At 43.8% G+C, this 27,404-nt stretch overlaps 1 protein-coding gene across 1 annotated transcript in view; it reads right to left on the bottom strand.

Annotated features, from left to right (window-relative positions):
- VAMP3 (vesicle associated membrane protein 3) overlaps positions 1-27,404 on the bottom strand; it is a 289,917-nt gene that overhangs the window by 50,585 nt on the left and 211,928 nt on the right. Inside the window, exon 4 of the mRNA XM_085604501.1 lies at positions 20,187-20,238. Coding sequence (XP_085460627.1) covers positions 20,187-20,238 — 52 coding nt within the window. The remainder of the gene's footprint in view (positions 1-20,186; positions 20,239-27,404) is intronic.

The following is a 27,404-nucleotide window of genomic DNA, read 5'->3' as shown; positions in this document are numbered from 1 at the left end:
AGGCCAAAAAGGGGCAATCAAGATCACAGCTACAGTCTCCACCCGAATCTTCTGAATCAGCCTCAGGAGGAGGGCAATAAAAGGGAATGCATACAGAGGACCCGAGGGCCAAGGAACTGAAAGGGCATTCACCGCCCAAGCGAGAGGACAAACCACCTTTTAACAAAACCTCGGAAGGAGAGCACTGTGGGGAGAAGCAAAGAGGTCGCTCCATTGATCCCTCAACTGGAGACAAATGTCCCTAAAAAGGTGCTCAGATGATATAAAGACAGAGGGTGGCAGGTTGTGGCTCAAGCTGTCCGCATGGTTCTTGAGCTGATCCTGAATGCAGACTGCCCTCATAGATACAAGATAAACCTGCCACCAAGAGCAAATCAGCGAGGCCGGGTGATTCAGAAGGGTGCTCCGTATACATCCCTGGTGATTCAAATAACAAACCACCAGATTGTTGGTATGGAGCAACAGATTCGTCCCCAGCAACAGGTTCCGAAACACCTGAAACGCCTCCGAATTGGCAGCCAACTCTCCCAATTGCAGGAACGAGTCCTGTCGCTCAAAGACCAGTGACCCTCTGCTTCCAAGAGCCACAGTGTGGCCCCACAGACTGGCATCTGTCGTCAACAGGGGAGGAGGGCGCCTGAAACTGATCCACTTTCCAAGTTGGCAGTGTGTAGCCACCACCCCCAACTCCTATACCCGAGCTGGGGTGAGAGGAACCAGAGTTTTAATCTGCAAGGGAGGGATGCCAGTGGGCCAACGGATGACTGAAGAGGCTTTAGGTGAAGAGGAGCCCAGGGAACCACTGCTATGGTAGATGCCATCAAAACCAGAACCCTCGACCAAGTCCGAGCTGGAGCAGACTGCTGAGAAAAGAGGGCGAACAGCAGACGTTGCAGAGTCCCTCTTCGAGTAGCTGGAAGAAAAATCGGCCCCATTGGAGTGCTGAACACAGCGCTGATAACCTGCAACCGCTGAACAGGGACAAGCTATGATTTCGCCAGGTTCAGTTTGAAGCCCAATTGCTGAAACAAAGCCATTGCTGCCTCCACTGCCAGCAGTGCTTTAGGGGGAGAGGAAGCACTGATCAAACAATCATGAAGGTAGGGAAACCAAGAGATCCCTCGAAGCTGCAAAACACCCACTGCCGGAGCAAATTCCTTAGTAAAACTCTGAGAAGCAGTCAACAGCCTGAAGGGCAACACCTGGAACTGGAAATGGGCCTTGTTCACTGAGAATCTCTGGCTCTCCTGATGGGCAGTAACATGCACCCTGATAATTGGGCTCTTTGCGAGCTGCTTCTCCACTTTTGACAACATACCATTGTTTTCGAATGTCTCTCGAGATTGGGGACCCTGAAAATGCCGCACTGGAGGAGGATCAACATATGGAATCCGATACCTGTGGCCGATGGACAAAACCCACGGGTCGGAAATCAACCAGAACCAATGATCCTGGAACACCTGGAGCCTAGCCCCCGATTCTGGCATAGTCATTTCTGACCGATTCCCTGGGATGGTTGACTCAGGGGGTAGGACATGTTGCATAATGCAGCTCCCAAACAACGAGCCCACCCATCTAAGTGCTGAGAAAAGGAGAACAGTGCCTGAAACTTTTGTTTGGAAAAGAAAGACTACTTCTGTAAAGACTGAAAAGGCTTCAACATCTTCTCCACAGCAGAACGTTGCACCATGGTGTTCAACTTATCACCAAACACCTTAGGACTTTCAAATGGCAATTTATGAATCTATGCCTTCCGCGCAGCGTCCAGCTGCCATGGTTTTGTTCACAGAGACCTGCGAACAGCACTACAGAGAATGATAAAGTCCACAAGGTATCAAACGTGACAGAGGAACTGGGCTAACACCTACATATGAGCCAAGATAGGCGTTCGATCTCCTTGAAGTCACTCAAAATCCTCAATTAAGACCTGTGAGGCACTCGCAGAGTAAGTACTGCCCGGTCCCAAAATCAGAAGCACAAGCGTGCTTCAAGCAGCTGCCACCTTCTTCTCCACTGGTTTCGAGGGGGTTGCCTCCTCAGAGGTAGATGAAGAGGCCATACAGGACAAGATGGAATTAACCTTTAAGAATCTGCAGGAACTGGTCATCAAACTGCCAGAAGATGCTGCTGGCTCAAGATACGTGCAATACCCTGCTTATCCACATCCTTCGACTCCTTAGCAAGGATCTCCTTGGTAATGCCATGCAAGAGCAAGTCATCTATAACAGAGGCACTGTAATGTGAACAAAAACGATCATCCACCAGATTCTTAGGTTTAAATCCAAGCACATCCTGAAGATGTGGCAACATATCAGAGAAAACCTTTCCCTGCACATTTAGCACTTAAGGGAATTGTCCATCTCATCACCAACACCCTTTTGTTTTCTTGCTTGAGGGTCAGTCAAGGCAGCCTGCACGGCAGTATTAAGTCTTTCACATCAGCCATGGAAATTTGCAGTAAATCGTTCCAATTCCTGAAGATGCTTTTGTTTGGAAGCAGATTTCGCAGGTGTAGCCTCAGACTCTGCAGGCTTCATAACACCAAAATAAAGAACCAAACAGCCAAGCAGGAAGAAAGTTGTGCCCAGCAACAACTTCCTATTTATACCAGTCTCCCAGCAACAAAGTCTCACTTGTCACCAGACTTTGGGAGCATAAGAGACAGACTTGCCACCACCCCACAGCCCTGTACAAAATAGACATGGCCAAAGGGTTTAAGTGCTGCCAGGACTGTCCCAGCACTTGACTGGCCCGGCAGTGATCGCAGACAACGCTCCCTGCCCCAGCCAAGCAGGTGCAGGGAGCACGAGCAGAGCAACATATGCACACACGACCTACCGCCAAGAGAAAAACCAAGCATTTGCAATGCAATAGGTCTCGCATTTGCGAGAGTTTAAGCTACTGGCATGGTAAATAGCAATGCATTTCATTTATATTTTAAAAACCAACACATAAATAAAAAGCATTGTCATTTACAATGCCAATAGCTCAAAGTCTCATAAATGCGAGACTTATTGCATTGGAAATGCTGGTTTTATTTTGCATACACATGTCGGGAAAAAAAAAAAGAACAGATGTCATTCTGAGACCTAAAAATGGTAGCTATATACTTCCAGTAAAAATGTTTAATTACAATAAAAAGAAATCACCATTGCAAATAATTGTAATAATGCTAGAGGTGCTGCACGGGTCAGACATGGACGTATGGGCGAATGAGACGTGATGCTGGCAAACAAACTGTGGGGTACCTATGTTTGGCAGCATAATGTCACGAGGTGAGGATACAGCGCAACTCGGATATAGAGTGCGAGTGTACAGGAATACAAAATGCAGATTGTGGGGAACAGAAACCAAGACCACAATATTACCACCATGGACATTTCTTGCCACAAATTATGTTGAACATGCACCATCGGAAAGTGGGCAAATATAGTTTGCCAATATATGGCCTACCAAGAGAAAAACGGAAAAAATACATATATTCTGCTCATACGTAATTGACATAGACTCTGCTCACACCTAATTGACAAGTAAATATCATGCTCCGGTACAGTTTTCTGCAGGTTCTGATATTTAATGAATATTTCTGTCAGTATTTCCACATTGCATGTGCCAGGTAGACAAGCCTTAGTTTCTCAGTGGTTTTATGGATGTGGATTACTTTACCTTTATGAAATGCAGAGGAAGGAGGCAGCTAGATAGATGAAGTAGATTCTGTGCAGGGCGTCTTTGTTTACAAGATTGAATGCAATGATGAGTGTAAAGCGCCTCTCCTCAGTGATAGGTTTGATGACAACGGAGCTCCAGCAAGCTCTTTAAACAAGGAGGGAGGGGGGAGTGAGAGCGGAGAGCAGGTGGGTGGAGGAGCATGGAAAGAGACAACAATGAAACCATTAACAGCGTAGCGCTCGTGAAAGGGTGCCATGCGGATAATGTATGTATGCGTGTCACACACTTGTAAATTAAATAAACATTGTATAAATCTCACGAGCTGGCAACACAGAAAAGCACACATTAAGGAGGCTATGCAGTATGCTTCTGGCTACACAAATGGCCCACAATGTTTCCGTATTGTTGTGCGGCTGATGTTTTAAATCGCCTGGGGCATGAAGCTTGTTCTGGCTGTGTGCGCCTGACAGGCTGTACAGAAGAATACAAGAGAAACTTTAAAAAGCAAGTGGGCAAGGGAGCTACGGTGCGCCGCAAGGCAGCTGGGTTCTGGGGAGAGACGCAGCTAGGAGGGTGACGGGCACAAACCCACTCCTGCACTGGTGAGAGCTGTGGTGATAGAAAATGCGCGGCTGCCATTTTAAAAGATAAAACATAGCAGGCGCCCCGTTCATGAAAGGAAACATGCCGCGTGCCTCCTGTAGCAGCTGGTCGAAGTGTGGTTGGAAAAATGCATAGCTGTTGTGCCTCCAAGAACAGCTTTGTAAAAGTGGAAGCACGGTCACAGTGGAAAAAGCTGGAGAACGTGTCACGTGCACTTAGACCATGTTCGTGATTAAAAGTTAACGCAAGCCCAAAAAATGCATTACGGTTGAGGAACGTTTGAAGTGAAGAGCTTCTAACAAATGTTTTATGTTTGGGGAAATGCCGGAGAAATGTGTAGCTTTTGTGCCTGCAACAACTGTGTTGCAGTCAGTAAAGTGGGTTAGCATGTCACGGTGCACTTAGACCCCGTGACTGATCAAAAGATAACTTAAAGAGAAAAAAAATGCATTACGGGCGGCGAAGAGAAACAAGTGGAAGTGATCGCGTTTGCGATCAAACATCAAAGCGGCGAAAGTGAAAGTAATCGAGCAGAGCATCAAAGGGCTGGGTGAGAAGGGAGGGGGGAATGCAAGGAGCAGAGGAGCAGCTGTGCACGTGCACGCCATCGTGCACTTAAGCCCTAGGCCAGCAAAACCATGTGGGTAGCACTTTTGAAAGCCCACTTACAAAATGTCTCAAAGAGACATCTTTCGCTGTCTCAGCGAGACCTAAAAAACAAGTGATGACAGCACCTACGGTATCCCATTTCCTGGAAAAGAAACATGCAGAGAGAATTCCAATGGACAGTACTAGCAGGGCTAAAACAACCACCGCAAGGCGGCAACGTTGAGAATCTACTTCTGAAAAAGGAAGCTTACTTGATTTTAAAATGTAATTTTTTGCAGAAAGGTCTAAATGAAAAGTCCGAGCTTAATCAAGCTATAAACTAAACACAATCAGATATAACATTAAGGGGTTCAAACTCAGCACTGATTAAGTTAAGAGCGTCGGCTTTATAACAATCTGCACATTTAGCGGACTGAATGAAAGTGTACACCAAAATGAATCCGGTCTCAGAACAGAAAGTATGCATCATGAAACTTGAACACCTGCATGGCATAAAGCAATATATTTCAACTATGAGCCAGACAAATTAACAATAAGGTTTAAAACCTGCTTTCACGAAAGGAGCCTTCTTTCCCATAAAAAGCTAAACCAACAATCGGGAACTGGAAGATGAAACTACATGTCCCAGAAGTCTACATATAACGGGAAACAGTGACTTCCTGTTTGCTATTTTCCCAATTGGAAAATGCCACGGAGTTGAGAATGCAGATTACGCCATCTGAATAAGCAGGCGCACAAAGTTGTAATAAGTGGTGAGCTACTGGTCACTGCAATCAAGTTTGCTCCTTTAAGAAAGAGAAAAGAAAGTTTAGCAACGTGAGAGTAATGAAATTCTGCTTTGTTGTTCCCTTCAATTTCAGACGTTAGAAGTAAATCAATAGCTTTTGCCATAAGACATTCACTGAGCCTTGACCTCCTGTGCTGAACTCTTATATATCAACAGTTGAACCTGAAAGCAAGACGGAATTAAAAAAATAAAAATGCTCCTGAAAAGTAAACGGGAGCTATAAAAAAGATTGAAAATGGACAAGTGCTAGATTAAGAACACGTAAAGGTGCTCTAGCTCAGAATTCTTACCAGATAACCAAACACTTGAAAATCCGTGAGATGACCCCTCGATAAAGCCGTCCAACAACGCCTGCTGGTAACCGAGGCAAAACATACGCGGGAAAACCAGAGGTTTAAATAGAACCGGAAAGACAGGCTAATTCGAAGGTATCCGGAAAGGGAATCTGGGAGCACATAATGGCAGCCAAAAATTAAATTAACAGGGACCCAAATAAAGCACTAATGAAGCCGATAGATAGATGATATCGGTTTAAACAAGGCACACAGTCCGTACAAAGAATTCGAAATAGATGAAGCAAATAATACAGTCAACAAATTGAAATGAAAATACTGAAAACGGAGATTCTAATAGATGTCCAAGATGAAACAAGCTTTGGCAAGTGAAAGTAATCGCGATTAGGATCGCGTGCTACGGGGGAAAGACATGGCGCTGCGCGCGTTCACGTGCACTGAAGCTTTAGGCCACGGCAGCACTTTGAAAAGCCTGTATACAAAATGTCTCGGCCAGATCAGCGCAAGCGCTGGATCAGGCGAGACCTAATAAGGCAGCAGGCATCTCATAACGTTACAGAAATACACAGGAATGCAAAAGAAACAAAACTGCACGCAACTTACTTCACTTCCAAAGGGTGTTTCCACTCACCTGTCGTAGGACAGGAAAGCAAGTAGGAATGGAGGCGGGAGGGGTTTATATACAAACAAAAAACAAACTAGCATGTTAGGAGTCGGGATCGCCTCAATATGGTAATGACTGGGAGGTTCTATGAGGGGGTAATGTTTTTCAATGTACCGTCACAAAGATCACCTCTAAGGTGAGTCTTGTTTCTCATACAGAAACACCAGTCAGTTTTCTAGGCCTCTTCATGCTGTTAGTTAATACACTGTAAAGTGTAGCAGTATTTGTTCAGCTTTTGTTGATATGATTTACAGGCGTCTCAAAAGAATACAACTCACCTTAAAGAGACCTTTGACCGTGACAATGCCCATACGAGAATAACCAGTGATGAAAGGTTTGGAGAACCTGGAGATTCTATCCTGGCCATCATGAAAGATCAATACCTCAGAGAAAAACTTACATGTTGTGTATGCTACTGTGATATTTTATTTTTACCACGCGCATTCTTCATCTGCGTTTATCTAACTTCAATCAAGTATGACAATCTTACCCCATGATAAGGCAGCAGAGCGGATGCCCATTAAGTATCAGCAGAACGTTTAATGTGCCTGCAAGGCCTCAAGTGTTTATAGGATTTAGTCCCCCTCAGGGAGTCTGTGTTGCCCCCCAGACACTTAAATCCCTCTTCTTACAAGATGCCTGCATATCTAAACCTCTATTGAGTTTTTCCTGCTCGTCCGCATGCAGCAAGCTAACAATCATTACGTTGATCTTTACAAGTCGGATACGTTAAACTACCAAACTGTTTTTGCTAGCAAGCTTATGTTTGCAGGGGTGTTTAAGAAAAAAACTCAGCTTCTACTCAAAACAAACGCAAAACAAAGAAATAAAAAACAAATTAAAACAAAATTTAGAACAGCCATCAACTGGAACCCAGCTTGGAATCAACTAAGTAACATTATGTAAATAACTCCTTGCTATAACAGGGCCATTCATGAAGGTCCAAAAGAAAGATTCCAACAGTTGATGCTTTAGTCTCTTTGAAATTAAAGTAATTGCCAAGTATAGCAAATTGTCTAAATGTAAATTTTCTGAATATGATATTCCTATGCTATTCCTCATAATTCAGTTATCACATGCTAGCCTCACATCTCTCCAGAGCATCTAGTCCTTCCTGTGTTTTGTTAATCATTCACTAGCGAAGTTTGCAGTGGTTGTTGTGCTGTTTTGTAATAAGTAGCTTATCTATATCCAGAACTGAATTTTCTAGGATGTATACATTTACTGCAATAGGATAAGATTTTGCTGGAAATAATGCTTAGTCATTTTTAGGCTTCTAAAAACTCCTGCTCTGTCATTTTTACAGGGCATTTGCACTCTATTCTGTGCCTATACACGGGGAGAGAACAGAGGATAGAAGAGCGAGAATGGAGGAGATGGCTCCAAAAACAATTTAAAGAATAAAATAATGCATTGAAGCCAAAGATAAGCAAACTATTGTATTGGAACTGACAGCGCTAGTACAATTCATAATGGAAAGAATCATGAGGTAGCAGAAACATCACTTAAACAGCATTTTAAGCTGCTATGCAATTATGCAGATGCTTTATTTTTCATACATAAAACCTCGCCAACGTTGTAGTGCATGTTTTACAAGTACTGCAGTTTTTTGTTCTAGGCGCAGATAATGTTAATTACTAAACGTTAATTCTAATGTTGCTGCAGTAATTCATTTTCAGAGTTGGGGTAAAAACAAATCTTGCTGCTTATTGCAAGCAAGGCTGTTGACCTCAAGTTATCTCCTGACCAATGACCTTGGTAGAAAGGAGGACCCAGAGAAAGCTAGAAGAGCTCAGTGTATAGATCTTGTAAAAAGGTACCAATGTGAGGTCCTTTGGCCACTTGCAATGATCAGATTACACGTTAGTCACAACATATCTGCCACTTAAACATTTCCTGCAGGATCCATGGAATGAGAGGCCGAATAAAGTACAATAATTCACTGGATCCAACAGCACACTACTCTAGAGAAACACTGAGCAACTGATAATCCTTTCAGCTAGAGGCTGTGTGTAAAAAGTCCAATACGAGAAAGTGTAGACCGAATGCCTTAAAAGAGCAATTACTTGATGGTATTGCTACTAGTACAATTCAAGAGTAAATTAGCAAAAGCATTTTCCTGTAAATGGCAATTTAAAAACATTCATTATACAGCAAGAAAACAATTTAGGTAAGAGTTCTCACAATGCCAAAGCAGTAAAGAACTGAGGTGCCAAACAGAGTAACGAGGAAAGGAACAACAGGACTTAGGCAGAATTAAGAGCTGTGCAAAAACGTTTAATGTATATCAAAATGTTTATCTCAATATTTACCATGGAACTCAATCATGACATGTGGGCTGTTGAGAGAATATTCCTAAATACACCATAGTCTTTAGGACCTTCAGAGCAACTGGCTAAACAGCCTGGATAAATTAGCCCTTATTTCATGACATATGCATAAACTGTTGATGACCAATGGAGACAGAACATACAGTTTCATAGCTTTCCACCACAAACACTTTCATGGTAGTTAGTAAGCCAATGTTGTGAACCCAAAACGAGAAAAATATAGATCACAACAGTATCCAATAATACACTTGAGCCTTTATCAGGAACCAAGCCCAGCTTTGGAAAACTTCAGTACTAAAAGTTGGTTCAACATTGTCATTCTTTTCAAACAAAATGTAATTGAATACATAATCATTACTCAGAAGCTTAATGAATTATCCTGCAGGATTTATACTGATAATTTACAGCAAAGAACGAAATGGTTACCTACTAGTAGGAGTAGTTTTGTGTAGTTTTCTGTGTAGTGGTTGGCTCCGGAATTGTCTTTTATTCCTTCTTGTTTTGGTCACTGTCTACCATTTGGTGCCACATACGTCCCCTGGGTGACGTCAGACGGTATACTGGAAGTCGACGTGCGTAGCGGCAGTCTTCGGATTCTTTTTTCTGTTCTTATTCTTGCTTGTAATCCTGGAGATGGTTATTAAATAACTGATATAGTCTTGCTTCCCCACCGGTGTGTTTTCCTTATAGGGTGGGTCGCATGTGAATCCAGAAAATTCAAGCTGAAAAACTACTCCTACTGGTAAGTAATTTTTTTGCAGTGTGAATCCTTTTCTGGATTCACATGTTGTGCATCAATTATGTAGTTGTTTCTCCCGTGCCTGGGAGGCTGTGGTGAAAGGAAGACCTTGCAAACAGGTGTTGAAGCACCGTTTGTCCAATTTGAGCTTCCTTGATCATTTGTATATCCACACAGTAATGTTTTGTAAACCTGTGTGGAGATGCCTATGTTGCTGCTGCACACATTGCGTCAATAGGTACATAGGCCATAAAAGGTAGCGTTGCTCGTTTCTTTCTAGTGGAGTGAGCTGTTGGTTGAATTTTTAGTTCTTTCTTGGCATTGGCACAACCCGATTTGGAAGGCTTGTACTATCCTTCTTTCAATAGTTGCCTTTGTGACAGGTGATCCTGTGTTGGAATGTGCGTAGGCGACAAACTTGTTTTGTCTTTCTAATCTGTTATCTGCAAATAACACAATAATGCCCTCCTTACATCCAGGGTATGGACGCTTCTCTCGCCTTTAGTCTTTGGGTTTTTAAAGAAAACCAGCAGTAGAATGTTATGATTTAAGAGATATTTAGATTAGATACCACTTTGGTAAGAAATGTGGGTTTGTTTTTAAAATTACTTCATCCATGTGGATTTGTAAGTATGGTCCTTGTATTGTTAACACTTGCAGCTCACTTACACTTCGTAGTGATGTTATAGCAATGAGAAAGGCTGTCTTTAGAGTAATGTGTTTGAGGTTCGCTGTATATATGGGCACGAAGGGCTTTGCCATTAGTTGAGAAAGTACTGTATTTAAGCTCCATGTGGGTACTGGAGCTGCTCTTGGTGGGGCAATTCTTGCTACTTCAAAAAACATTTTGATTACAGGTGTTGTAAAAAGGATTTTGCATGATTTTCCACTTGTGTATGCTACTATGGTAGCAAGGTGCACCTTTATGCTAGAGTAGTTGATGTTGCTGTTTTTAGAGTTAAGCAAGGTATGTAAATAACTGTTTCGTGTGTGTTGATTGAACTGCTTTTATTGTTAGGGGTGCACAATGTGGTAAATGACTTACATTGTGCTGTACAGCATCTTCTTGTTGGCTGTTTCCTTGCCTCTTTTAGAATTTCCATTGCTAGCAGTCAGAATGAGGTGGCCAAATTCTATGTATTCAGGCACCAAGCTGCCAGATGTAGCATTGCTTGTTCTGGGTGAAAGATTTGGCCCTGTTGCATTGTTAGCAGGTCCTGGTCCGCTTTGATTTCAATTATTTCCCCCCTGAGTAGTTCAAGGAGGGTTGAGTACCAGGTTTACCTTTGCCATTGAGGGGCAATGAGAATCAGATTTGTTCCTGGATTTTTTGCTCTTTATAACACTTTGCATCAGGGGAATTGGTGGAAAGGCGTAAGCAAATATCAGTGACAAATTGAGTGAAAGTGCATTCCCCTTCGACAGGTGGTGTGAAATCCGCGAGGCAAAGGACTGGCATTTTTTGTTCTGCATTGTGGCAAACAGGTCTATCACTGGTGTTCCCCAGATGTTGAACAGATAAAGTACTGCTTGCCGCTTCAACTCCCATCCATGGGAGTAGTTCTGTCTGCTCAGCCGGTCCGCTGTAATGTTGTCTACTCCTGGTAGATGTACTTTCTGTAAGCTGATTCTGTAAGCTATTGCCCATTGCCAGATTTCCTGTGCAGGTTTGCTCAGGGGAAAGGACTTGGTCCCTCCCGGTTTGTTTAAATAGAACATTGTTGTTGTATTGTCTGTTCGGATTAGGATAGTCTTCCCCTGAATGTGTTTCTGGAATGCCTTTGAGTGCCAGAAAGACAGTTTATTTCCAAGAAGTTGATGTAGGGATGCGTCCGTGGTGACTGTCAGATGGAGTTGGTTTTCTGAAAAGTCTCCCCTGTGCTATGTAGTTGGATGCCCTCCATTGTATCTCTGCTTGCACCCTTTGTGTCACAACCACTAGATCCTCTCAACTTCCTGTGGCTTGAGACCAGCTTTGGTAAGACATTCTTGGAATGGGCGCATGTGTAGTCTGGCGTGAGGGACAGGTGGGATGCACGATGCCATCAAGCCCATTAGTTTCATGACCTTCCTCACTGTCAGAGATTGACCCCTCTGGTAAAGGGTTGTTTCTTGATAGATCGCTTGTATCCTGTTTTGCGTAGGGTATGTGTTGGGTTCTGTATATCTTTAATACTTGAACATACCACCATGACTACGGGTTCTATGTTGGAATGGTGGCATGTTGAACCGTCAGGAGGGCAGTTGGAGTTTTCTGTTGCTCTGGCCGGTCGTTTACCTTGCATCTCAACTAAGCATTACTAGAAGAACTTGAACCTACCCCATGACGCATCTTCCTTTCACTGGCGATGACTGGATTGGAACCCTGGACTGGCAGAGAGCACTTTCTTCTTCTTTGGAAGGTTTTGCAGTGGACTCAACTCGTTAATTTCTATTGCTGTCAGCCAGCATATTCTTACTAGCAAGTGGAGTTGGTTCGTTTTCCATATGCCAATCAGACACTGGTAGGATCCAGTTTTTTTTCCCATTTTTTGTCTGTTTTTGGTGGATTTTGCTGTCGGCAGCTCGTGTTGGCTCCACGCGCTGTCAGAGTTTGACCTTGACGTGCGCATGAGGGCTTTGTTCAACACGTAACTAGATTCCTGTCATCCTGTCTAACGTGCCCACGTTTCTCTATGACATACGACGTCCATTTTGGCTGTGGATGCAACTCAACTGAATGGCATATCGACGTGCTCACGCTACGAGAGCACGTACAGCAGACATCTTACTTCTGGATTCAACCCAAGTGAATCTCAGCTCGCGATCAGCCGATTGCGCATCGCGGTGATGCACACACCTATCTACATAACATGCAAGTAGCGTGCTCTGTGACACACACCAAGTTCTTTATTACGTTTTTTGAAGGCATCAGTGATAGGCACACCTTAACGTTTGGCTTTTTAATATTTTAGTATCCTCATTTCTTACAAAAGTGTGCTACCATCACTTTTTCAAACAGTTTGTTGCCAGTATATTTGTTCTTCATCTCCCTATTAGAATTTGTATTTGCTAAAATGCAACAATCTGTACTCCCCCTCACCCATCTCCTTTTCTCTACTCCGGGAAATCCTCCTGTGGAGCGACAGTTGTGGCTAGAAGGTTTTGAGGGTTATCTAGAAGGCATTGAAGCAGAGGTTTTTACCCAAAAGAAAAAAGCTTTATTGCGTCATTCTTTGGGCACAGAAGGAAGGAAAGTTTTAAAACATTTACCTCCAGCTGTAGTTATGGGGGAGGGTGATGCTATCGATGAATAGGCTTCTGCCATAAGGATGATGTATTCCAGGTTCAAAAAGAAGCGTAACATTATGGAAAGGCATAGGTTTTACATGAGAAAACAATTGCCTGGTGAACCTGTTGAGGCTTTAGTGAGTGATCTACAGGTTTTAGCAGCTACCTGTGATTATAAAACTTTTGAGGATGAAATGTTGAGGGATTAGTTAGTTGAGAAGAACAGTAGAAAGATTCAAGAGAAACTTTACAACGGAGAATTTAACTTTGGATAAAGCTTTGGAAATAGCTAAAAGTGTGGAAACTACAGCCATGTACATGGACCAAATGGCTTTGGAGACCAAAGTCCATGCAATCACAGTAGACAAGGTTTTTAACAAGGAGATCAAGAATGACAAACGCAGACCGTTAGAATGTTACAGGTGCGGTAGCAGGAATCATTTAGGGAATGCTTCTTTTTGTCCTGCTGTGGATAAATATTGTGCAAAATACAAAACGGAAGGGCATTATTCCAAGGTTTGCAAATCCAGACCAGCTAATACCAACACCAAAACCTCAACTAAAAAGGTTCTTTCGATTGAAACCAAATCCAAATGGATTCTAACTCAGACCATGAGGATGGTAATGAAATTATGACTATCTAATGCCAACGAATATCATGCTGAAGAATCTCTGTATGTTTTGAGTCCCACAATCCCAGTCTTGTGATTGGTGATCCACCAGTGCTAAAGATTCAACTATCACTGTAAAGTGACCAACTGTCAGGTTGGGGTAAAATGGTAACTATGTTTCCATGATGGCCGATTCTGGGTTTTTTTTCACCTTAATTGGTCCTGAGGAATGGAGTAGGTTAATCAATGTTCCCTTGAGGAAATCCCTAGTAAACCTGTAGCTTATGGGGGCAAGCCAGTTTGGGTATTAGGGGAATTTGATTGCTCCCTAACTTTCAAAAAGCACTCAACCTCTGCCACTGTGTATGTGGCGAAAGAAGAATCTTCACTTCTTGGGTGGTTGGAACAGAAAAACTTGGGCATCATTTTGGATCCCAATTGTCCTGAAAAGGTTCTCGTCAAAGATGATCTTAAGCCTGTTTTCAATGTGGGTACACATGATTGGAGAGCATCTTTTCCATATGTTTTTTGTTAAGGTCTTGGGAAAATAAAGGGTTTTTCTCATCAGATAATTTTGAAGCATAGAGTTCAACCTGTTGTGCACAAAGCCAGCAGAGTACCTCTAGCTATGAGGAAAGAATTCTCTAGAACGTTAATCTATTTGCACTCAAGGCATCATTGAGCCTATAGAAAGCTCAGAGTGGTTGTCCCCTGTAGTTTTAGCCAGAAAAGGTAATGGGGCTCTCAGAATATGCATAGACTTGAGGGATCTAAATGACAGGATATGGGTGGCAAGACATCTTCTGCCCAACATCACAGAGATGTTGAGTTCTCTGAAAGATTCAAAAGTATTAACCACTTTAGACATGTCCTCCGCTTATCAGATTACACTCAAAGAATGTCATCTCATATCTTTTGTCACTCCTTCTGGCGCCTACAGATTCAAAAGAAAGTCTTTGTCTTGCTTCAGCTGTATTTCAAAGGGTCATGGAGGCCATGTTTCTAGTGTTCCTAATGTCAAATGTTTTCAGGACAATATATTGGTTTATGGTAATGTGGAATCTCATGACAAAACTTTGGCCTTGGTGTTATCAATTCTAATTCACCGAGTTGCTACTTTAAGAGCAGAGAAATGTAAATTTGCTGTGGATGAGGTGGACTACCTGGGTTACAAATTGTCTGCCAAGGGGGTTGAACCTAAGGAAGATTTGGTTATGGCCATAAAGGGTTTACCCACTTAACAGAACAAGGACCAACTTCGATCTATTTTTGGCATGTTAAGAGTTTTATGCCAGGTTTATCCCCAACTGCAGTAATAAGACACAACATGAGGTTGCTTATGAAGAAAAATCAACATTTCGAATGGTCATCTGATCTAGGGAATGAATTCCAATTGATAAAATTGGAATTGAGTAATGCCATTCCTTTACAACCTTTTGACACACGATCAGTCTATTGTAGTCACTGATGCCAGCCAGTATGGTTTGGGTGCTGTGCTTCTTCAAAAAAGAGAGGGGAAAGTAGTGGATTTTGCTTCACGCGCTTTAAGAGGTGCGGAGTCCACTTATTGTGTGGTGGACGTGAGGCTTTGGCTTGTTGGTGAGGTGTGGATTACTTTAGGCAATACTTATGGGGTTTGGAGTTTATCATTCGTATAGACCACAAGCCTTTGGTTAATTTGTTCTCTACTAAAGGTGCTATTAATGCTACTCCTCACATTGCTAAGTGGCATTACAGGTTGATGGAATTCCATTTTCATTTGGAATACATTCCTGGTGTTAAAAACATTTTTGTGGATTGCATATCCAGATTGCCTCTTTTGAGTGATCAATGGAACAGTTGGAGGATGAATTTTGTATTGTGGCCTCATTGATGGATTGTTTTAATTGCATTTCAGGGGAAAAGTGGAAGGTTGCAGTTCAGCAGGATGAATTGATTCAAGAAGTTATTGGCATGTTAGGTAAGGGTTGGATACGAAAGGATGGTAAAGTGAGTTCATTTAAACATTTTTCCTGAGTTAAATATGCATTCGGGTATTTTGAAGAGAATGGATTTGTTGGTAGTGCCTGTTTCTTTGCAGAACATGGTTTTGGTTCTGGCCCATGAAGACCATATGGGTATGAGGGCCATGAAGAGAAGACTTAGACACTTTTGTTGTCCTGGAATGGATCGTTCGGTTGAACATTTTGTGAGGGACTGTATTTCATGCGCTGTCGGTAACAAGACGCAAGTCACATTTCCCAGTCCCATCGAGGCTGTGCCGGTTCCTGACAAACCATGGGTCAAATTAGGTTTAGACATCATAGGACAAATGTTTGTATAGGATGAACAGAAAAGGTATGGTTTGGTGGTTGTTTATGGTTCTAGGTGGCCGGAGGTGAAATTTGTGAGATCTGCTAACACTCAAGAGGTGATGGATTTTCTCCAGTCTTTATTTTTGAGGGAAGGTGCTCCAACTGAACTCGTCACATACAATGGGGTGAAGTTCATGTCTAAGGAATTTCAAGAGTGTGTGTGTCATTGGGGCATCAAACTCATCACTACTTTGTTATATCATCCCTGCAGCAATGGTTTAGTGTAGCACTGTAACAGGGTCATAAAAGACAGCATTCAATTGTCCATGGCCAATGGTTTGAACTAGAAAAAAGAACTAGTAAATTTGCTTTGGGCTTTACATACTTCTCTCAATGCTGTTACCAAAGTATCTCCTTTTGCATTATTAAAGGGTAGGTTAGCTTCCACTAAATTGGTTAGACCCTGGATGCGGGATTTAAATGTTTCTAATGTGAAACCTGAGTTAGTGAAAGACAATTGTGACAAAAGACACAGCAAGTATGTTACTAATGAACCAATTAAAGGAAGAAAACAAGTTGTTTTCAAAGAAGGGGATTGGGTTAAAGTGAAACTTCCTGGTTTTGTTGCCAAAGGTCATTCCAAATTTTCTTGTCCTATGCAAATCATTGCATTGAGAGGCAGATCCGTTGAGCCTAGTTTTAATGCTTCTGCAAGAAAAAGGAGACCGCCTGTTTCGTTCAAGGATTATGTCAAATCTTGAGGCACTTTTAGTTATGATCGCGGTTGAAGCTCATTGTATATTTTCATTTTTTTTTTTTTAGGTTCTTTTGATTTGTTTTTCCAATTGTATGTATTGTGCAGAATTATCCTTTTCTGGATGTTGTAAGGGAAGAGATGTGTGGGGTTCTGTAGATCTTTAATACTTGCACATGCCACCATGACTACGGGTTCCATGTTGGAATGGTGGCATGTGGAACGGTCAAGAGGGCAGTTGGAGTTTGCTGTTGCTCTGGCCGGTCATTTACCTTGCATCTCAACTAAGCATTAATAAAAGAACTTTAACTTACCAGAGGACGCATCTTCTTCCTTTAAGTATGCTTTTGCTTTCGTTGTATTTAACCTTGCTCCCAGGAAGGTTTTTTCTCTTTCTGGTGGTGTTGAAGATTTTTGGTGGTTTGAGAAACCCAGTGTTTGTAGCGTTTGGATAGCTGTTTTAACAGGTTTGTGGCAGGTTTGTTTTGAATGTCCTCTTATGAGCCAGTCCAGATAGGGGTAGACGTGGATTACCTCTCCTCTCAGGTGTACCGCCACTGCGGCTAGACACTTTGTGAACACACGTGGAGCTGATTATATTCCGAAAGGAAGTACTTTGAATTGGTAATGTGTTCAGTTGTGCAGAAATCTCCGGTACTTTCTGGGTCTCTTGTTCATAGGGTTATGCAAGTAGGCATCTTTGATGTCTATTGTTGCCATGTAATCTCCCTTTTGAATTTGTGGGAGTATTCCTTGGAGGGTACACGTTTTGAAGCATTGTGTTAGTATGAATTTGTTTATGAACCTCAAGTCCATGATTGGTCTTCGAGTTTGATCCTGTTTGGGTATTAGGAAATATGGCGAGTAGTTTCCTGTGAACCATTCTTGTTTTGGGGCTTATTCTATTGCCTGGTTTGGGCTTAGTTCCTTGATCTCAGAGTTTAGCAGTGTGTTCTGATTTCATGAATTTTCTTGTTTTTGGTGAGTTTTCAGGTGGTATTTTTGTTAGCTCTATGCAATAACCATACTTTATCAAATGTAATATCCAATTGTCTGTTGTGATCTTTTTCCACAGTTTGAGAAAAGGATATTCTTCACCCACTGGTGTTTTGTGTGGGTCCTTCTTTGTGATTGAGTCAGTTGGATATATTTTCTCTTCCTCTAGAGGATTACTCTCCCTCGAAAGGGCTGCTGCTGTTGTTGCCAACCATGATAGCTTGACTGCTGACCCATTTGTTGACTTGGGTTCTGCCCCTGAGTTTGCTGTGACATTTGTTGTCCTTGTTCAAAGGTGCCTCTACCTATGGGCTTTGTTATTGAATCCCTCTCTTTTAAAGGAACCTCTCTGCTGCAGGGCCCCCATTGCCCTTGCTGTTTCATTGTCCTTTTTTATCTGTTGAAGGGATTCGACCTCTTTACCAAGCAGTGCTTCTACATTGAATGGTCCATAATGATGGAGGTTTGAACTTCCAGCTTAAACCCAGAGATTCTGAGCCAGGCATGTCTTCATAGGATGGTTCCTGTGCACATCTGCCTTCTAGCAGTATCTGCTGCATCCAAACCAGACTTCAGACAGGTGTTTGCCATGTTTTTTCCCTCTTGGACAAAAGCTTTTGCCCTCTTTTTATCCTCCTCAGTGAGTTTGTTCAAAATCTACTCTCTCTCATCCCACTGTTGGTGGCCATATCTATTTAGTAGGACATTTGAGTTAGCAATATGCCACTGTTACCGCCTCCTTTTCCATTCTTCTCTCCACCAAATCCATCCTCTTACTTTTTCTCTGGTGGAGGTCCGGTGTTCGAGACTGCATTCACTCTTTTTGCCCGTGGTGACAATAATTGAATCAGGTACTGTATTTCCCTGAATATATTTAGGGTCTTTTGAGGAGGATTTATACTTCTCCACTCTGGGTGTTATCCCCTTGTTTGAAGCTGGTTCCTTGAAGGCTTCTTTGCCTTGGTCCAGAATACTGGAAAGTATAGGAAGATATGGTGTTCCTTTTGTAGCTGGTGCCAGGGTTACTAGTAAGAAACCTGTGTCCCCTTTTTCTTCCTCTAAGGGTACTCCAAATTGATTTGCTACCCTTTTAACAATGTCATTGTAGAAAGCTATGTCATCTGGAGGCGAAGCTTTCGAAGGCTAACTTGAAATCTCCTCTTCCAGTATGTCTCCATATACCTCGGGATCTTCACCTCGAGGTTCAGGGGTTGAAAGGGAGTAGAAGATACCTTCTTCTCCCTCAGCGTCTTCTGCCTCTTCAGCGTTGACATTCTTCTGTTCGGCAACTGGTATCTTTGGGATTCGGAAATCCTTCAGCAAGGCGAAGATTTTTTTCTTCTGTAAGAGTGTCGCCATCTCTTACTAGAGTCTTCTCTTTTTCCTTTCGACTTAGAGGGCCCTATCGGCATCAGAGACAGGAGATTTTCGCTTCTTCCAGACGTCAGTCATCAATGGTGTTGCGCCCTTTTTCGCGGGTTCAATGTCGAACCTTGTTTTTGGCATTTTTGGCGACTTTCCCCTCCCAGTAACCTTTGGTTGGGTTCCGTGGGGTTCTTTCTAATCGCGGCTGACAGTCAATCGCCTTCATGCTTGGTGTCGGGGCTGCCTTGGGTTTGTGGCCCTTTGGTTCCGACGGATCTTTATGGTGTCTTACCTTCTCTGTCTTCTTTCTCAGCGTGGATTTTCTCAGAGCCCTACTCTAGGATCTCGAAGTCCGATCCCTCGTGCGTCGACTCCGCTGGTGCTGAATGTTCTTCCTCGTCACTAGAGAAACCCAGGTCTCGGACGTTTGTTGTCTGTGACATTGTGGCGTAGTGGGCCTGTCTTTGCTTTCAACGTGTTCAGTGTCTTTGCCAGGAATGCTGCGCAGGCCTCACAGTCCTTGTGCTGATGATCTTCGGGCAGGCAGAGGTTGCAAAAGTTGCGTGGGTTGCGTTGAGCGTACTTGACATGGCACTTACAGCAGAACTTGAAGGGGGTATTCTCCATGACCTCTACCTCGCCATTTGGGGAGCAAAGTGGTCCTCTTGGGGTTTTAACACTGAAGCTCTGCTCCTGTCTCCGGTTACGTTTATGATAGATGTTATCTTTTGGCAATCTTCTTTTTCGAAGTTTCTTGTGAAAAAACTAAGTTCTTCAGAGCTTCCCATCTTGCTTCCAGACCCAACAGCGGAAAAAAGAATCTAAAGATGGCCACAACGTACGTCGACCTCCAGGATACTGTCTGATGTCACAAAGGGACGTACCTGGCACCAAATAGTGGTCGACAGCGACCAAAACAAGAAAAGAAAAAAAGAAAAAAAAAAAAGAATTCCGGGCCCAACCACTAGATGGCAGAATAATGCACAGCATGTGAATCCAGAAAAGGATTCACGCTGCAAAACTTATGTTAACACGCAATGGTTCTACAACACCCATTCACCACTGGTATGAATTAAGTTATGTTAGAGGAGATTTTACCAAGAGAATGACGATACAGCTTATTAGAACTTGCTTACAGTTGCATGTTCTTAACACAAATTGAAATCATAATACTCAAACGAAATGAACGAGCAGGCACTTACCTATAATAATAATTATTATGATGAGGATCACTGCTACCAATATTGCCCACATCTAGAGAATTATAAGAAAAAAATTCTTGTTTAAAGGTGTATATTTTTTATTTGAAGATAGACATCACCAAGCCATTCAATATACATTCCAATTAGCATTGCATTTAAACAAGCAAATTGTTGCTACCTAAACATTTAATCCAATCAAAGAAGCAATAAGGTCACACGTTAATATGAAATGACCGGTGAAATTCTTTAAAAAAAAAAAAAGATACATCCTTTGAATATAGATTTTATACTAAATTTTAAATGCTTGAAAGATCCACGTAAATTAAAAGTCCAGTTAGAGATATTTTCCATTTAGGTATTCGCCTACAATCTGTGAATTCAAACAATCGGGGAAAAATACAAAAATGGTTAATAAAAACCAACAAAAAATACCAAAATAATTTCAGTGTAAAAACATGAAACTATGTTGGAAAGAATTGTCTTTGTGAAAACATGCAGTTCAGTCATTTGAACAAAACATACAGAACAGAAATAAACAAAGGGCAGCGGAAAACGATCGATATATATTTTTTTTCCCACTGAAAAAACCATAGGTTTCAGGGGCGTTATAGTTAGTTGGACATTTCACTTGTTCAAAACCAATGAAATTCCCCCGTTATAGTTAGTTCAGCTAACTATAACTCGCGCCCCCGCAATACACTGCTGATGACGTCACATATTACATCACTCATGACATGGTCAGTGACATCAAAAAGTCCCAACCACTCCAGTCCGCTCCTGTCTTGAAAGTTTAGGGGTGATTCGACAGGCGGGGCTGACAAAAAAGGGGGGTCCTAAAACATGTTTTCCCCATGTAATTCTCCATAGGAAACTTTAGACAGAGCTGCAGCCCGAACTGCTGAACGGAATTACACCAATTTTGGCAAAAAAGGTAGCCCTTGGTTCAGAAAGAGCCCTTTTATTTTAAATTGTGTAAATCCGTGCAGTAGTTCCTGAGAAATTTGAAAAAGAAAAAGTGGTTATCTAGGGACGCAGTGGAGTCGTGACCCCTCCCGAGCACGAGCTTCACTGCGATTGGCTGCCAACACTCCAAACCAGGAAATGTTGGCACCCATCTTGTGACTCAGTAGAACAGAGTCACAAGAAACACAGTAAAACAAAGGTGAAAAAAAAAGGGGGTGGCACGGTAGAAACACCCCAAGACCCTAGGCCTGCCCAGGGGGTCCCACAATGACCCCCAGGGCCAAAAAAAGCTTTTTTTTTATACCGTGGAATTCGAGGTGGAGTCGCGAATCCCGCCCAAATTGTTTGCAAAAATGAAGCGCAGGCTCTCGCGATTCATTTTAATGCAGCCCCCGGGTGGGCCAGGTCCCGGGGGCAATGTCAAAATAATAGCGGGGCGCCCACGGGGGCCCCCGCAGGCCCGGGGACCGCCACCTCCCCGGGGCTTAGTGCTCACAGGAGCATCCTTGGCCAGCTAGGTGCCTTTCCCTTGCCTGCTGTGCCCGTTTGGTTCTCCTTTTTCATTGAGGGCCGGGCTGCTTTCCCCATTCAGAGCTGCCCAGCTCCTGTCGCTCCGGCTCCCTCCTCTCTAGCAGTATTGTAGGGGTATGCAGGGGGCAGAGGTAATGGCGGCTCACCGCTGTATCGGCGCTGGAAGGGCTGTGCCTACATCCTAGAGAAAGGCGGCTCGTAGAACGTCTCAGGTAAAATAAATGGGTGCTAATGCGGCGGTATGTGGAGGGCACGCCAGTCTGTGCAACAAATGTGGTGGGCAATAGTGTTTGGCATACCTTGTAAACGAGTTCACACGGACCTCTCCCGTATGCAGGAGTACGGTCGATGTTATGGCGGTAATAAGCGGGGGTCGCTGCGTTGTGTAAGTAGGGGCGACAGGAGCTGGTGAATAACTGCTTTGCCCTCGAGGCCCCAGTGGTTGTCCAGCAGGTTGGCTCTCACCAGGGAGGGCCTGCTACACGATTAGGTATTCAGGCGGCGCTTTGCTGCGGAGCTAATGAGGCGACTTTATTGCGCCAATTTAATGACGTATCCCGAGAAGCTGCTGCATCCTGGGGTAAAATATTCTTCAGAGTTTCTCATGGCGCTCTATGCCACTATCCCAATCTTTTCCAATCCCTGTGTACACGGGCGTGTGCACATGATAGTCTATATTACTTTAGCCCAACCTGTAAGTCAGGCCCGGTTCTAGAGGGTGGGCCAGGCCCACCCAAACATGAGCCTGGCCCACCCAAACATGAGCCTTGGCCCTCACAGTGAATCTGCCACCGATGTACAACAACAATAAAAACTGTTCAGATAACTTGTGATTTACGATCCTGCTGCAGAGCAACCATTTGTCTGTTGGTAGTTTTTAAATGAAGATACACTGAATTTTATGGGAATAGCTCAGTGGGTACTACGTCTGTCAGACATCCTTGTGTTACTTGCAGTTCAGAAGTTACTATCCTAACATAGGACAGTGACCTATGAACTGTCATCAAAGAGCTGCATACAAACTTAGCTTTTTTGTGTTGTGATATAGTTAGAACTTCTCAATTCTTTCATTATTCTAATGTTACTAAAAATAGTTTGTTTGGGCAGTTATACATTTATCAGTAAAGCCAACCCTCAACCACTGGAGTACTCTTTAAATCCTGAGTTTGTACTTCTCCAGCCCAAACCCCCGTAAAATATATTGCCCACCAGTATGGATGACATGTGATTCCTACACCTTGTAATCCTCATTGGCTAATGTGACATTCCCCGTAGACTGATTTATTGTCTCTGTATAATGTTTGCTGTGATGTAAAGTACTGTGACACCCTACACCGATATGAGAAGCGCTATACAACTAATGGAATGGATATGAGAGAGGGGCAATGGAGAGATGAGGGGCACTAGTGGAGGGTGGCAGTGAGGGAATCCCAGGAAGAGGTCATGGGGTGAGCTATGGAGAGATGAAGGACGCTGGTGGCAGTGAGGGAGTAAGAGGAGGAGGTCACAGGGTGGGGGAACTACAGAGAGAGGAGGGGCACGAGTGGCAGTGAGGGAAGCCGAGGAGGTCATGAGGTGGGGGAATTACAGAGATGAGGGGCGAGAGTGGCAGTGAGGGAAGCAGAGGAGGTGGTTATGGGGTGGGGGAACAACAGAGATGAGGGGCACTGGTGAAGGGTGGCAGTTAGGGAATCCAAGAAGGTCATGGGGTGGGGGAACTACTGAGCGATGAGGGGCGCTGGTGGAGGGTGGTAGTTAGGGAGACTGAGGAGGAGGCAATGAGGGGGAGTGGCTACGGAGTGATGAAGGGCACTGTTGGAGGGTGGGTGTTAAGTTATCTACAGAGAAAGAGGTCAAAAAAGAGGTCAAAAAGACTTTTGCACCTACACTAAAGCCGGCCCTGTCATGGCCTTTCTGTTTATTTAATTAACTGTCAGGTGATAAGGACAACTGTGGAGCATACTTTAACATGCATGCTAATTACATTTACTGTTATATGCAATGTTTCAGTTTGAAGGTGATTTTACTATCGTTTTTTACTGGGAATAATGAAAGTGGAACTGAATGGTGGCTGATATGCGGCTGGGTCCCAAGGTCAGCTGTGAGATAAGGTGTAATGGAGAGGGGAGGTAGAAAAGTGGATAATCAAGTCTGTAAGGGAGTGCGCTACAGAGTCAGGGGTCAGGTGGAGGTAGTAATGAAGATGGTTTCTCCCTGAAGGCTCGCACAGAGGGAGCCCGAGTAGAGTCACTTGCTCGATACTCCCACCTTAGAAACCTCCTCTTCCCATCAAAGGGACATTACATGGAAGAAAAGCACTTTGAGAGTGATAACATTTAGAAGGAGACTTGGAAAAGAGTGTTTTACTGTGCCTTGTAAGACTAAGGAGAGATAAAAGGAGGGCCCAGAAGCAGGCCTTGCTAGATATATAAGCGATAAATCGGGCCAGCAGTGGCCCACCCGAATGTACCCTTGGCCCACTCAAACAAAAATTCCTGGAGCCGGGCCTGCTGTAAGTCCCAAACCGGTTTTGGTGAGTCGCAAAAGTCAGAGCATTTGAAAATGATGCTTTATATTTTATGTTTATCCTGTCACGCTTCTACATCATTGCTTTTGTTTTAAATGGGGTTTGGTATTTATTCTCCTACTCTCGGCAACAACCAAGCCTGGAGCCACGGCCTTGCGCCTTCTAACTGCGCAGATCTATTTGCCCGTGAGGCCGCTGGTTTGGTCTTTATGGCGGTATTTTAGGTGGGCCGGTCCAGTGACACATCGGGAGGGGTTACCGGCCTGATGCATCGTGCTTGTTTAGCATCATTCTTTTGTCTATAAAACCAGCCTCTGGTGATTGCTTAGGGATTTGCATGCCGCAGAGTTTGCATGGCAACCAAGGATTACAATCTTTGACATGTTGCCCCCTGGCTATACCACTGCATTGCACAATGTTACGTTTTTGTAACTTGATTTGATACTTTTAGAATAACATTTTCGTACACGGCAATGGTACAATTGCATTATTCCTGTGGTATTGCCTCCTTTATGAACATGCTACCGATCAGACGCCCACAACTTGTGGGGGTCTGCCTGGTGGTGTGCTTACACGCAGATAGGGCACCCAGAAGTTCCGGAGACCTGCGCGCCGATATCAATTACACTGTTTTGCATGCGGCTGGGTGGGAGTGCTTCTGTTACAACGGCAGTGTAGGCATTCTCATTCCCGCATTACACACCGCTCTAAGCAAAAGTCGATTTAAAGATCTAATATTCTATACCTGCGTGGAACATGGCTAACATCTCATGGTGGGAATGGGTAGGATGATTTAGGGGCAAATGCTGCATGGTTGGCAGTAATATTACCAAAGGGCATAATTGCTCTTTTCTCAAGGCTTTATAGTAATCTGCAGCTACATATACCTTATGCTTGCCAAACATTTAGTGCCAGTAACTGCAATGTTTTTATATCCCCGCCGATTTCTAGAGAAAGTATTCTTCCAAGATATAAATAGCTTCATGGACCAGGTAGTGAAATTTACATCAGCGCTATAATATACAGATTACTACAAACGTATTACCCTGTAGCATAGTGCAGTGTTTTTAACCCTTGGGTAATAAGGCAGTTAATTCATTGTAGTTCTGGCGCTAGTTATTAAGCTGCCCATCAACAAGATTTATGTCTGAGTGAATTCATGAAATATTTCTATTCCGACCTTCTAAACCAACGGCGTAATGATCACGGCTCTGGCCAGTATTCTACGCTAATTATCAGCATGGTGTGCCATTAAATGCACAATCAACACACATCAAAGGTCAATTAAATGTGTTACCGTTGTCCTCATTAAAGTATATGCTCATCTGTTTACGTCACCAGCTGTCTTGCATAACTTCAATCAACAACAGCTTAACTCGCCTTCAGTATAAACATACAGACTGAGGGAAGAGCTGGCTGGTTCTAAAGGGCTGGGACACGGTATTTTCCAATGTCAAACTGTCTTTTAATCACAGTTGCTATTTCTTCAGGATATTCCATAAATCAGGGGACTATCCTCAGTTATGGGCCTGAGATGAACATGAGGGTATGTATCGCTGGGGAAAATAAGCATCTGTTAATCAGCGCCAATTTGCCCCTTTGGGGGTGAAAGGGAGTGCTGCTAACACACCTCATGCTATGTGTCAGAGGTATGGCGGGGCTGCTGCGGCCTAGTAGTGACCTCTGGCACATTGGGATGGTTGTGTTTTTGAAAGTTCTCAACGTTTCAGTACTAACCTGGAGGCAAACCATTTGTGTGGATATGTGGATGGTGCTCTCATACTCTGGTTCACCATGGGGTGTGAGGCACTGGTCTAAAGGTTGGAGCGGCTATTGTCGGGTTAGGCAATTAGCTCGCAATAAGTGGCGGGGTTTTTATATTACTTTTAAGAAATGATACCTAGTTTGCAGTGGCACTTACCAGGGTTTGGATGATTAGACACAAAACTTGGATTATATAGTTAATGATGCCCTGTCTCGTTATTACTAAACAGCATACGGATAATGGCAGCAAGCAAACAGTTAGAACCCCAGCTTTAACAAGGTATCACAAAGCGTCACAAAGCCACACCGACCACTGTCACTTAGGTGGCAGGGGGGGACAAACCCCCCCCTCATCTCCTCAGGTAAGTATGAGGGGTAGCCAATGTCTAGTTCATCTCCCCAGGGTGTACTGTCGGGGTTTTTCCTCATCTGTCATACCTTCTGTTCCAGTCCCCCAACCCCTTATGCTTGTTCCTACTTTGTTGCCCAATCTGTGACCTCCGCCACTACTGACACCACTATTTGCTCAGTTCACACAGCCCCTTCTCCGTCCGAACGTACTGCTCCCTTGCTTATAATCTAAAATAGAAACATGTTAGCCTTCTTATTCGCTCCACCTGTACCCAGAGTTTGACGCACCCGCCCCTGCGAACCGAAAATGCACACAACTGTCGTTGTCCACATAATGTCGTGCCTCAGCCGTGTCTATCGTTGATAGTATGACTACCCACTATAATACATCTCTCCTTCACTCTGGTATTACTCCGTAGGCCAACGCTTTATACTCCATACTGACAGTTTATAAAATCATCCCTCACCCCTTTTACCTCCCCCGACACATCTGGCATTGGTGGAGGCTTGCTGGTGAAGAGGGTGAGGGGTGGGGGGGGGGGGGGGGGGGGGGGGGAAGGTGCTAGGTGCTCACTATTCTCCCTTTCCCAGGAAACTATTGTACTGAAGTCCATGCCTGGGACTTTGCTCAGGACCCTTGGTCTATAACTATGTATGCGACTGTGCTGCGAAACACCGATAACTGCACCCTCAGTTTGTGGCCTTGTGGCAATACTGCTATGCCACCGCCCTGTAGCTTAATACCTCTGTTAATGTACTGTGCTGTAAGAGGGAGGCTGCGTATGAACCAGGACTTCCCCCACCATTCCTGCATGGCTGCCTTATTACTTGACCTACCTGCATTTAACGCTATTGTAGCCCTACCAGCTCCATCCTCAGTAAAATATACTGGTCCTGTCACCTTCCAGCCATTCTATGTTCCATACTGACTGTCTCCATTCCACCTCCCACCCCGACCCGTCTGGCATGGATGGAGGCTTGCTGGGGAAGGAAGTGGTAGGAGCTGCCTTTCTCCCAGCCGCCCCCCACCCCAAACCCCCGGCAATGTGCCTTGCCCACCACCCAAAGGCCAGAGGGCCCAG

The sequence above is a fragment of the Triturus cristatus genome, chromosome 1_2 (assembly GCF_964204655.1).
Source record: "Triturus cristatus chromosome 1_2, aTriCri1.1, whole genome shotgun sequence".
NCBI classification, from domain to species: Eukaryota; Metazoa; Chordata; class Amphibia; order Caudata; family Salamandridae; genus Triturus; species Triturus cristatus.
The sequence above is the reverse complement of the archived record's forward strand: the minus strand, read 5'-3'. Positions and strand labels throughout refer to the sequence as shown.